At 45.0% G+C, this 13,876-nt stretch overlaps 1 protein-coding gene across 1 annotated transcript in view; it reads left to right on the forward strand.

Moving 5' to 3' along the window:
• Window positions 1-499: 499 nt before the first annotated feature.
• Window positions 500-13,876, forward strand: part of LOC140206744 (NACHT, LRR and PYD domains-containing protein 3-like) — a 29,547-nt gene continuing 16,170 nt past the window's right edge. Inside the window, 4 exon segments of the mRNA XM_072274939.1 lie at window positions 500-663; window positions 5,697-5,793; window positions 9,366-9,941; window positions 10,496-10,668. Of these exon segments, the coding sequence (XP_072131040.1) occupies window positions 5,784-5,793; window positions 9,366-9,941; window positions 10,496-10,668 (759 nt within the window). The 5' untranslated portion in view covers window positions 500-663; window positions 5,697-5,783.

The following is a 13,876-nucleotide window of genomic DNA, read 5'->3' on the forward strand; positions in this document are numbered from 1 at the left end:
AAGTGGAGGCTACCGTTGGGTATATTCATGTTCTGGATTGCTAAATAGGTGAGAGTTATAGCAGGGAAGCAAGAATACGGTGTTGGAAAAAAAATCCTCCATAATTGATTATGGAGCAGAATAGAATGACCGTATCCCCTAAATCTACTCCTACGTATTATGACACATCTTATACCATGACTGAACGATGATTTATTTGTATCCTATCACAAACAACAGAAAGTCTGCAGATTCTGGAGATCCAAGCAACAGACACGAAATGCTGGAGGAACTCAGCAGGCCAGGCAGCGGCTATGGAAGAGAGAAAAGTCGACTTACAGAAGCTGACTGGCCTGATGAGTTCCTCCAGCATTTTGGTTTATAAAATGTGAGGGACAGTTACAGATTTCTTCACTCGGATAATTATGTATGAGTTCAAGATTTAAATTTCAATGAGTTGAATGGTTTATTCTCCTTTGTATTAGTAACATGCTTCATTATCTCTCTGTTTAAAGTTAGATCTGGGCTGAGAGATATATTGGAAGAAACGCCCACGACTGGAAGAAAACCTCAGCTGAAGATGAGGGAACAGCAGCAAGTGAACCAGCTCGATGACTGAGAGCACCAACTGAAGAAAACCATTCTGACTCAGGGTTTCCATTGATTCACTCAGGGGAAAGTTTGGTGAGTCTTATTTACTCAAACTCTAGTCCTTTAGACATTACATTTCTGTACCAAGGCTGGTAGGAAATAGACAATAGACAATAGGTGCAGGGGTAGCCCATTCGGCCCTTCCAGCCAGCAACGCCATTCCCGTGATCATGGCTGATCATCCACAATCAGTATCCAGTTCCTACCTTATCCCCACAACCTTTGATTCCACTATCTTTAAGAGCTCTATCCATCTCTTTCTTGGAAGCATCCAGAGACTTGGCCTCCACGGCCTTTTGGGGCAGACCATTCCATATGTCCACCACTCTCTGGGTGAAAAAGTTTTTCCTCAACTCCGTTCTAAATGGCCTACCCCTTATTCTTAAACTGTGGCCTTTGGTTCTGGACTCACCCATCAGTGGGAACATGCTTCCTGCCTCCAGCGTGTCCAATCCCTTAATAATCTTATATGTTTCAATAAGATCCCCTCTCAGCCTTCTAAATTCCAAAGTATACAAGCCCAGTCTCTCCCGGGAATTAACCTTGTGAACCTACGCTGCACTCCCTCAATAGCATGAATGTCCTTCCTCAAATTTGGAGACCAAAACTGCACACAGTACTCCAGGTGTAGTCTCACCAGGGCTCTGTACAGCTGCAGAAGGGCCTCTTTGCTCTTATACTCAATTCCCCTTGTTATGAAGGCCAGCATGCCGTTAGCTTTCTTCACTGCCTGCTGTACTTGCATGCTTGCTTTCAATGACTGATGTACAAGAACAGCTAGATCTCATTGTACTTCCCCTTTTCCTAACTTGACTCTATTTAGATAATAATCTGCCTTCCTGCTTCTACCACCAAAGTGGATAACCTCACATTTATCCACATTAAACTGCATCTGCCATGCATCTGCCCACTCACCCAGCCTGTCCAAGTCACCCTGCATTCTCATAACAGCATCCTCACATTTCACACTGCCACCCAGCTTTGTGTCATCGGCAAATTTGCTAATGTTACTTTTAATTCACTCATCTAAATCATTAATATATATTGTAAACAGCTGCGGTCCAAGCACTGAACCCTGCGGTACCCCACTGGTCACCGCCTGCCATTCCGAATGGGACCCATTAATCGCTACGCTTTGTTTTCTGTCAGCCAGCCAATTTTCAATCCATGTCAGTACTCTGCCCCCAACACCATGTGCCCTAATTTTGCCCGCTAATCTCCTATGTGGGACTTTATCAAAGGCTTTCTGAAAGTCCAGGTACATTACATCCACTGGCTCTCCCTTGTCCATTTTCATAGTTACATCCTCAAAAAATTCCGAAAGATTAGCAAGCACGATTTCCCCTTCGTAAATCCATGCTGACGCGGACCGATCCTGTTACTGCTATCCAGATGTGTCGTGTTTTCATCTTTTATAATTGACTCCAGCATCTTTCCCACCACCGACGTCAGGCTAACCGGTGGATAATTCCCTGTTTTCTCTCTTCCTCCCTTCCTGAACAGAGGAACAACATTAGCCACCCTCCAATCCACGGAACTGATCTGGAATCTACAGAACATTGGAAAATGATTACCATTGCTTCCACGATTTCTAAACCCACCTCCTTTAGTACCCTGGGATGCAGGCCATCAGTTCCTCGGGACTTACCAGCCTTCAGACCCAACAGTTCATCCAACACCATTTCCTGCCCAATATAAATTTCCTTCAGTTCATCCATTACCCTAGGTCCTTTGTCCACTATTATATCTGGGAGATTGTTTGTGTCTTTCCTAGTGAAGTCAGATCCAAAATACTTGTTCAATTTGTCTGCCATTTCCTTGTTCCTTGTGAATAGCTGGAGTGAGACTGAATAATCCTAGAAATAACATGTATGCCTCTATCAGACCTAGCTGCAATCACTCCAGATCTACTAATGTGCTGTCAGTATCAGCTCTGCGAAACCACGCCCATTCCCTCATATTGTTTGTTCATTTCAAACTCTCATCAGTTCTGTTTTCCTTGCTATTCTGTGTTAGATCAAAATTATCTCAAAACGCGTTGAGAATTTTTGCCTTTATAAGACACCGCAGTTGTTTCCTGCTGTAGTGATTGCACAAATGTGGAATTACCGTGAACTACAGCAGCATGTCATTGATTCCTCTGGCTATTGCAAGCTGCAATGATATACTTGCCCTCCTGTATATCGTCACGCAAGCCTTTGCTAAAGGCAAACACTCTTGAAGCCAAATGTCCCAGCATCGCATTTCATTCAGTAATTTACATTTACATACGCTGTCATCATCAAACAGTTTTCTACTAATAAATTGTCAGAACCTACGTACCTGTGACTAAGCAGAATAACTTCCAATGAAGTTATGCTCCCATTTGACCCTGTACCAAATGCATGGGTTATATCTGTAGTTGAGATGAGCAAATGTTCTTGGAGGCTGGTCAGCTGGAGCTGCGGGGGTCGGCTTAAACTCAGTAGTTGTGGGATCGAAACCAGAGTGTTTGGTCAGATGATAGAACAGATGATGAAATAAAGGCAGATGCAATGTTCAGAGAGACTGTGGATGGATCGGTTGTGGACAGGGCATAATGTAGTCGGTTGGAAATGTGTTTACTTCAATAAAATAAGTATTAAAAATAAGAGTAACTTAGAGCATGGTTCAGTACATGGATGGTACATTTTATAACCATTTCACCGACCTGACTGTTACAAGGGCAGAATTGAAGATTGATGTTTCAGGTTTTATTTGGGGGTGGGGGGAGTGAAATGGGGAGAATTGTCTTTACTAATTAGGGATGGTATCACAGGTACATAAAGAGAGGACATCCATGTGGGTGAAAGTTCGAAACGGGAAGGGGGATATCATTCTGAAATTATTCTATAGGCCTCCCCCAAAGCCACCGGTATAACGAGAGAGATAACTTGGCAGTTTTGGGAAAGGTGCAGAAGCAACAAGGTTGTTATCATTGTTGACCTCCACTTTCCTGGTGTTGATTCCACTTCCTTGTTCCAAAATGTGTCAATGGGGCAGAGTGCATTGTGTGTCCAGGAAGAATTCTTGACATAGTTTGTGGATGGGCTAACTGGAGGAGTTGCCATACTGCATCTAGTATGAGGCAATGACGCTGGTGTGGTGACAGATGTCACGATGGGTGACCTTCTTGGGATAGTGACCACAACATCCCAACTTTTATTATGATCGTGGACAAGGATAGTAGCAGACGATATGAGGCAGTATTTAATTAGTGAGTGGATAATTACAATGGTATTCGGAGCAGTATAGGAGTGTAAATTGGGGGAACATTTTCAAAGGGAAATGCACAATGAAACTGTGAAGGTTGCTTCAGGAACACTTGTATGCGGTTCGGGGTCGATTTGTTCCACACACAGTTAAAGAATGTTTATATAAACGAACCGTGGTTCACAAGTGATGGGAACATTTCAGCAAGAGGGAAAAGGAAGCATTCTTTAGATTTAGGAAGCAACATTCAATCAAGGCTCTAGAGAATTATAAGGAAGCCTAGAAGGAGCTTAAGAAGTGACTTAGAGGTCAAAGGGACTTGAGAAGTCGCTGGGAAGTAGGATGAAAGAAAGCCTAAGGCGTTCTACATGTGGGTGAAGAAGAGGAGGGTGAATAGATTGAGGGCAGGATTACACAGGAGCAAAGGTGGAAACGTGCCTGGAGGATGCGGTGATAGGCGAGGTGTTTAATGAATGTTTTGCTTCAGAGTTATCAACGAGATGGAAAGTGATTGCGACGTTACCATAGCAGCATGGCAATATTGAGAAAGAGATGTTGTTCAATCTACCAATATACACCACGTTACTACAGGAAGTGAGGGGGGAAGGTTACGGGGCACTGACAATGATCATTGAATCCACTATGGCCACAGGCATAGTAACACATGATTGGAGACTGTCAAATTATGTTCTGTAATTCAATAAAGCAAATGGGTTTAATCCTGGGGATTATAGATCAGTGAGTGTTACATCGGGGGTAGGCCAACCCTTGGAAGCGATACTTGGGGGCAGCATTTGGAGAAGCATAATTTTACTATGGGTTGCCATTTTGGCTTTTGGAGGGTAAGTGGAAAAAATGGAAGGAGAGGTGCCGGAGCTATTTTTCCACAACATGGCCCAGTCACACACAGAATATAAACCAACATTTGGTTTGACAGATGTGATCAGGAGTTATGGCATTGTGCATGGAAAGTTGTGTTCAACAATACTTTTTAAAGATTTTTGAAGATGATTGTCCATGAGGGTGGGGGAGTGGATGTTGTACATTGAACTCCAGTAAAGCCTTTGGCAAGATGCCTCATGACGGCTTGGTCTGGAAGATAAGGTCACATGCAGTACAGAGAGGGAACGTTAGATGGATTCAAAAATTGCATTGAAAATATCAAGAAAAGAGTGGTGGTTGGAGGTTTCTCCTCCAAATGGAGGCGGGTAACTAGCGGTGTGCCGCAAATCCACAAGTTGGGACATGTGATATTCGCTATTTAATAGCAGTGATTTGAATGCAAGTGCACAAGGCTTGACCAGTAAGTCCGCGGATGACACAAAGTTAATAGATGGTATTCAATGTGAAGCTTATCGTAGTTTATAGGGGATCTAAATGGGCAGAGGAGTGGTAAATAGATTGTAAAACCAACACGAGCAGCAACGGTTTCATGCAGAGGTTGGTGATGATGTCGAGGGACCTGCCAGAGGAATGAGGCAGGCACAATTGTATAATTCTAGAAGCTAATGGGATGTGAAGATGGAATTAAGAGGCCAGGAGGAAAATGGGTCCAACTTAGGAAATTAAGACCATCTCTGTGGGCGCTGTGGTCAGCATTGTCTCGATGGGCTGAAGGGTATGTATCTGTGCTCTGTTGCTCTGTGACTCTATCAGTAGGATGCGCCAAATATTACTGAACAGACATACAGACATGGTGTGAGAGTTGATGTTAATAGTGAATGTTTGGTCCCTAAGCGAACTGCTGCTCTGGTACAGAGGTTGGCGATACTGTCACATTTGCAAAGCAGTTCTACTCTCTCTGACTCACTGTCCGCTTGTTGTATGTAATTCAGGGCATCACCAGCAGGTGGAGCTGTTCTGCACCGCGACAAAAGTGTAAACAAGACGACGACAATCAACAATCGTCAGTCAGAATCAGAATGGCTACAGGTACGTTCACTGGGATATTTTTCATTAAACTTCTTCCCTGTTGGTGCACAATAGCTCAGATGAAGAAACTTACTCAGGCGCTAACAGGGCAGAGAAAATTTTCATCGAGCAGTGTCATTGATCTCACGGGTAAAGCGGCTTTGTGTAATCGATCTATCCAACAGTTCCAGCGCAGGGACCTGACACTAGTAATGGTCGAATGACTCCACTCAGCATGCAAAGCTTCACCTGAGTGAAAGGAGCCGGAGAACCTGAATCAACAGGTTGAGAATTAAACACAAACAGGAATGTGACAACTGTTTTTTGTTACGTGAAAGTCCAGGTTCACGGTTTGTTGCTCATCAGGGCCTGTTCAGAGGTAAAAGACATCGCCAACTTTCATTTATAAAATTCAGAGGCAGGTTGTAAGAACATTTCCGGGACTTCAGAGATTGTGTGATAATACAGCATTTCAGGTTTTGTCGGGGAAGCTATCAACTTCCTCCTCGCTGCGCAAAGTAGATGAGGGGAATTTTTCGAACTCTGTTTTCTGTAGCCGAGCCGAGAGCATTGCCAGCCTTGGAAATGGTTGAGGATCATGAGACACTTCATTTTAGATAATCCTGGGGTCTCTTCAGTGCATCACTGTCTGGTATGGAGGGGCTACTGCACAGGATCGAAAGAAGCTGCAGAAGGTTGTAAATCTCGTCAGCCCCATCTTGGGTACTAGCCTACCAATTACCCAGGATATCTTCAGGGAGAGGTGCATCAGAAAGGCAGCGTCCATTATTAAGGACCTCCAGCATCCAGGGCATGTCCTTTTCTCACTGTTACCATTAGAAAGCACGTACAGAAGCCTGAAGGCACACACTCAGAGATTCAGGAACTGCTTTTTTCCCTCTGCCAACCAATTCCTAAATGGGCGTTGACCCTTTGGACACTACTTTACTTTATTTTTAATATATAGTCTTTCTGTTTTTGCACGTTTTTAAAAAAAATCTATTCAGTATACGTAATTTGTTTACTTGTTTGTTTATTATTATTATATTTTCCCCTGCTAGATTGTGTATTTCATTGAACTGCTGCTGCTTCCGTAGGAGGTGTCCTGATGCTGTGTAGTGCCCCGGCACTAAGCCTTGATCCCAAAAGTGGTACTGGCTCTGTATTCCGTGTGCGGGTCCCGGCCCTACGTCCTGTTCCCAAGGAGGTGTCCTGGCTCTGTATTCCGTGTTTCTGTACTCACGTTCAAGGCTCTGTGTTCCCATACTCAAGTCCGAGGCTCCGTGCTGCTGCACTCAAGTTGAAGTCCAGGCGCCCTGTTCCAGCCCTGCCCAAGTCTGAGATACGTCTCCTTATCCAGTTCTGGTGCCTCGTCCAGTCCATGTGCCTCGCCCAGACCAGCAGTTCCTCGCCTAGCCCGGTGCTGGAGATTCCTCATCCCGTACTGGAGTACCTCGTCCTGTCCTTGCAAAGATCCTAGTCCCGAGTCCTTGCCAAGATCCTAGTCCCGAGTCCTTGCCAAGATCCTAGTTCCGAGTCCTTGCCAAGATCCTAGTGCCGAGTCCTTGCCAAGATCCTAGCCCCGAGTCCTTGCCAAGATCCTAGTCCCGAGTCCTTGCCAAAATCCTAGTGCCGAGTCCTTGCCAAGATCCTAGTCCCGAGTCCTTGCCAAGATCCTAGTCCCGAGTCCTTGCCAAGATCCTAGTCCCGAGTCCTTGCCAAAATCCTAGTCCCGAGTCCTTGCCAAGATCCTAGTCCCGAGTCCTTGCCAAGGTCCTAGTGCCGAGTCCTTGCCAAGATCCTAGTCCCGAGTCCTTGCCAAGATCCTAGTCCCGAGTCCTTGCCAAGATCCTAGTCCCGAGTCCTTGCCAAAATCCTAGTCCCGAGTCCTTGCCAAGATCCTAGTCCCGAGTCCTTGCCAAGGTCCTAGTCCTGAGTCCTAGCCTAGACCCGGGTTCCGGTTCCGAGTCAAGACCCAGGTTCGAGTCCCAACCAAGACCCAGGTTCCGGGTCCTTGTCCAGACTCTGGTTCCGGAGTTCCGAGTTCCTAGTCCAGTCTCCTTGTTCCTAGTTCCACGTCCGGGTCCCGTGTTTCTAGCCCAGGCCCTGAATCCTAGTCTCGTTCAGGGCCTGTGTCCATCTCCAGCGTCCTTTCTTCCCGATTTCCCTTGCTTTCTGGATAATCTCCGTGCTGTTCCTTGTACTTCAGTGGCTGTTTCTTGGTTTTTTGGCCGCTACCATCACCCTCCTGACTTCAGATTCTGTTTTAATACTCCAACCATGTCTGGTCTGTGGCCAAATGGTGAACGTGAATTTTCAATACTTCCCTCTTGAGATGATCTGCTACCTGAATTTAAATTACCTGTATCTCTGATGGGAAATCTGCTTTAACGAATGACCAACTGTCTCTGTCTCTGGTAGGCATTGTCATTGTGCTCAACTCTGTATTCCAGGTGGAGTAAAACAGAGATTACAGTGTGGAAACGGGTCCTTCGGCTCAACTAATTCATGCTGTTCTAAATGTCTCTGAGCTTGCCCGATTTCCCAGCAGCTTTTCCCAAATTTCCCTTGCAGACTTCTTCTATCCTTTTTCCCGCCCACATCTTCACAACTTTGTAATTTTGTTTGTGTTTAAAGCCTCCTCTGGCTGCATGTAATTTATACCCATCAGCCGCCACGTGAAAAAAAAAAAAATGTCCTTTCGGTCCTTTTTAAATTTCTGCCCTCGAGTCTCAGACTCCCCTAACCTAGGAAACAGACTATGACCATCTACCTTATCTGCATTCCTGATTATTTTATGTAGGTGTGTAAGGTTACCCTTCAAGCTCACATGATCCAGGACAAATTTTACCCGAACCATGTAACACAAAAAACAAACAGCCCCATCCAGTAACGTACTTGTCAATCTCCTCTACACTCTTCCCAGCTGAATCACATCCATTCTGTAGATTAGCAACTGTAAGTGCACATAAAGCTCTCTAAGGGAGACTTTACGTTTAGCTACTAGAACTGCATGCAAGACTCTCCTTTTGCCAATGACTTGTATAGTTGTTACCTGACGATTATCATCCGGGAGACGGGATGGACCCAGGGAACTAGGCATCAATGGCTTCAAGGTTATGGTCAGTCTGTACCCCAGGGGACTGGACATTTTTCGTCTCAAGTCAATGGTCAGTCTGTGACCCAGGGGACAAGACAGTGTGTGACAAAACAAACGCAGATCGTGTGATCTGGAGGATCGGACCATGAGTAATCCAGTGGCTTGTCTGTGAGTGACACAGGTGACTGGACAGTTTATGATCCAGGGAAATTTATGTTTGTGGAAATAATCCCAGTGATAATTCCCGGTATCACCTGAGGCCGTTCCATTAATAACAGCTGGGTATCAGTGTGTTCAGCTAACGCGTAGTCGGGCATTATTATTACTGTGGCTTATCGGGATGGTCCCCTAGCAGGACGTGTGATTCACATTCACCAGCACAGTCCCACTCCAAATCTGGTGAGACAGAGTCTCGGCTCCATTGTGGACACCCATTGTGAATCTTTCTTCGAGGACAAATCACTCTAAACCTGCTATTCATCATTTATTTCAGGTGGGAGGTTAAATCGGGTTCGGACAGTACTCAAGATGTTCTTACCATTGAAGTTATTGGGGGAAGATGATCGGGACACGGGAAGCAAGGTACCAAAGCAGGGTCGGATTGAGAGCAATGTCCCAATAGAATGTGGTCCGGCCGCAGCGGAAGTGGAGCAAATTCAGCCCAGAGACAGTGACGTCAGGAACACTGATCGGGACCCTGGAACCGGTACAAGTGAGGCGACTGTCTGTCAGCCCAGAGGCAGTGACGTCAGGAACACTGATCCGGACCCTGGAACCGGTACAAGTGAGGCGACTGTCTGTCAGCCCAGAGACAGTGACGTCAGGAACACTGATCGGGACCCTGGAACCGGTACAAGTGAGGCGACTGTCTGTCAGCCCAAAGACAGTGACGTCAGGAACACTGATCAGGACCCTGGAACCGGTACAAGTGAGGCGACTGTCTGTCAGCCCAGAGACAGTGACGTCAGGAACACTGATCAGGACCCTGGAACCGGTACAAGTGAGGCGACTGTCTGTCAGCTCGGAGGCTCATTGAACACGGAATTGTCAAGTCCCCAACAAGGGGCAGGTGAGTGAAATATAAGCATGATGTATTCACAGAATGTGACAGGGAGGAGGGAAAATGTGAGGCCTTGTTGGAGGGTTGGTTAGAGAAGAGGGGGAATGTGTGGGTGTGTGTCAAGTGGTTTAGTGAGACACGGGTTAACCCACTGCAGGAAATGTAATACCTACTCTGAGGATTTTCTGGATGTATATTGGAGGAAATGCGGCTGTCCGGGGTATGAATTAAATGACTTGTATTCGCCAAGATGGAGAGAGCATCTCTGGGAAAAGAGCATCATTGACAGCCTCAGCAGGTATCGCCCAGCCTAATTTTAAATAACTGGATTGTGTTGGCTGGAGGTGGGTCGGTTTTCCAGTAAAGTTGCCCTTCTGGTGATGTGATGCCCAAAACATTGTTGGATAGGTTTTAAGGTCAGTGTTGGAAATTGGTACAAAATCCGTGTTTGTTGCTGAAGACGGCTGAATATTGAGTTTCAAGACATTATTGATTTGCTGAGTGCTGTGAGAGCCGTGAAGATAAGGAATATTTGAGTTCATGTCTACGTTCTCATTTTATAGTCACAGAGCCAGAGTTTGCAATCTCTGACCTCCTGGCGCAGGGGGGTGAATATCAACTGTACCAACTGACAAAGTTCTACAGGGACAGACTGGAACAAGCGATTGAAGAAAAAGTTGAAAGACTCGGTTGGATGTTGACAAAGGAGGGACATTTCAGTCGAGAAGAAAATGAGGTGAGTGTATTTCTTGTATTGTCACCGAACTGCTGGTATCTGAGAGAAAAGTGATCAATATTAATCTCCTGCACATTCTAGGAATTCTACGTGACAACAGAGACTTTGATCTCTGACTGTCTCCAGCAGATCTGGTTTCAGCTGTTAAGGCGGGGAGCACTGGGAAGTGCAGAATCAGCGTCACCTTTTCCTCTCACACCTGCTGTATTTATCAGTGTGTTAGAAGTGCAGTAGTTCATATCTGGACTGTTGAAAAGGCATTCAGTCCAAACTTAATTTTGCATCTTATCAGGACCGTCGGTCAAGTTCACCTCAGATCATTAATTCAGTGTGAATATTAAACTGTCAGATTGTAAATTGGGCCAACTGGCTTCGCTGCGGTACTTGAGGGAGGGAAAACTGCTAACCACAGCTGGTCTGGTCTCCAGCTGAGATCCCGAAAAATGACTGGCTGAGGTCATAGTCATAAAAAGTTAGAGCACATAAACAGGCCCTTTGGCCCATCTATTCCTTGCCGGACTACTGAAACTGCCTATTCCCATTGACCTGCACCGGGCCATGACGCTTTATCATTCATCTATCTATCCAGTCTTCTCTGAACTGCTTGTACAACTTGCGCTGTAAATTCGTTCCACACTCTCGCCACCCTCTGAGTGAAGAAGTTTCCCCTCATGTGCCCCTTGAACTTTTCACCTTTCATCTTTTACTGATGACCTCTTGTTGTAGTGAGGCATAAAGTCCTAACCTGTTCAATCTTTTCTTATAACTCCGGTCCTTCAGTCCCGGCAAAATCGCTGTAAATTTTCTCGGTACTCTTTCAAACTTCTTTACATCTATCATATAAGTAGGTGATCAGAACTGCACACAATACTCACAATTAGGCCTCAGAAATGTCCTATGCACGTTCAACATCATATCTCACCTTCTGTAGTCGAGATTTTCATTAATGAAGGCTAGTGTGCCAAATACTTTCTTTCCGATTATCTACCTTTGCTGCCATTTTTAAAGAATTATGGACCTGTATTCCCAGATCGTTTTTTTTTCTACTACACTCCTCTGTGTCCTACTAGTTACTGTATAAGATCGACCCTTCCAAATTGCAACACGTCACACTTGTCTGCATTAAATTGCATCGGTCATTTTCAGCCCATTTCTCAGCTGGTTTAGACACCACTGCAAGCTTTGGTAGTCTTTCTCACTCTCCACTACACTAACCCACTCTGGGTGTCATCCACAAATTTGCTGATCCAATTAACCACACTTTCATTCAAATCATTGATAACGATGACAAACAACAACATAACCAGCACCGATCCCTGTGGCACCGCACGAGTTACAAATTCCCAGTCAGGGATTCAACAGTCCATATCCACTCTGTCTTCTTCCAAAAAGCCAATGTCAAATCCAATTTACCATTTTAAGTTGAATGCTGAACAACTGAACTTTATTGACCACCCTCCTTGGCGGTACCTTGCCAAATGTTGTGCTAAAGTCCATAGAGACAACACCCACTCCTTCGATTCATCAACTTTACCTTCCTGTAAAAACTTTAAGATTGGTTAGACATGAACTATCACGCACAAAGCTGATACCTTATGACCCCAAAAATCAATAGGTGTCCTGAAAGAGCATACATATATATATCAGACGAACGTTTTGGTAAGCTATTTTACACTATTAGCTAGTCTACCTTCATATTTCATGTTTTCTCTACTTAGGGATTTTTAGTTGCTTTATGCTGGTTAGTAAAAGCTTCCCAGGCCTCCAGCTTTCCACGATATTTTGCTATATTCTATGCCCTTTCCTTTGCTGTTGTGCTGGCATTGACTTCCTCATCAGCCACGGTTGATCATCTTCCCTTTGGTATAAATTTCCATCTTTGGGATTATCTACCTCTACCTGCACCTTCCGAATCTCTCCCAGAATCTTCATCCATTTCTGCTTTGCTGTTGCCTCTGCTAGAGTCCTCTTCCAATTTATTTTTGCCCAGCTCCTCTCTCATGCCTCTGTAGTTCCTTTATTCCACAATAATACGGATACAGCTACCTTTCACCTTCTCCCTCTCAAACTGCAGTGTGGGTTCTGCTGTTTTCTGATCACTGCCTCGTAAGGGTTTATTTACCTTAAGCTCCCCAATCAAATCTGGTGCAATACACAACAACGAATCCAGATACGCCTTTCCTATAGTGGGCTGAAACATAAGCTTCTGTCAAAAGCCATCTCTTAGGTACTCTATAAATTCCCTCACTTGGGATTCAGCACTGACCTGATTTTGTAAAGCTTCCTATATATTGAAATTTCCCATGACTATTTTAATATTGACCACTTTACATGCCTCTTCTCTCTGCCACTGGAATTTGTAGCCCACATCCTGGTGACTGTTCCATCAGGGTCATTTTTCCTATGCAGTTTCTTAACATCTGCATCGTTCAATCAGATGTCACCTCTTTATAAGGACTTTTTATTTTTCTATGACAACAGAGTCAACCCAACCCTTTCACCCACCTGCCTATCCTTTCGATTAAATATTTATCCTTGGATGTAAGCACCCAAATATGATCTTCTTTCAGCCACGATTCAGTGATGACCACCATCATTTTTTTTTTCGCTCTCTCGCTCTCCCCTCTCTTCCTTTCTTGTTGTCACATCTTTTTGATGTAATGTTGCTCATTAGAAATATAGAAAACCTACAGCTCGATGCAGGCCCTCCGGCCGACAGGTTGTGCCGAACATGTCCCTACCTTAGAAATTACTAGCCTTACCCATAGCCCTCTATATTTCCAAGCTCCATGTACCTATCCAAAAGTCTCTTAAAAGACCCTATCGTATCCGCCTTTACCACCATTGCCGGCAGCCCATTCCACGCTCACTCATCCCTCTGAGTAAAAACCTTACCCCTGATATCTCATCTGTACCTCTCCCCAGCACCTTAAACCTGTGTCCTCCTGTGGTAACCATTTCTCCCCTGGGAAAAGCCTCTGACTATCCACACGATCAATGCCTCTCATCATCTTATACACCTGTATCAGGTCACCTCTCATCCTCAGTCGCTCCAAGGAGAAAAGGCCGCGTTCCATCAATCTATTCTCATAAAGCATGCTCGCCAATTCAGGCTACATCCTTGCAAATTTCCTCTGCACCCTTTCTATAACTTCCACATCGTTCCTGTAGTGAGGCGACCAGAACTGAGCACAGTACTGCAAGTGGG

This window comes from Mobula birostris, chromosome 13, assembly GCF_030028105.1.
Source record: "Mobula birostris isolate sMobBir1 chromosome 13, sMobBir1.hap1, whole genome shotgun sequence".
Taxonomy (NCBI): Eukaryota; Metazoa; Chordata; class Chondrichthyes; order Myliobatiformes; family Myliobatidae; genus Mobula; species Mobula birostris.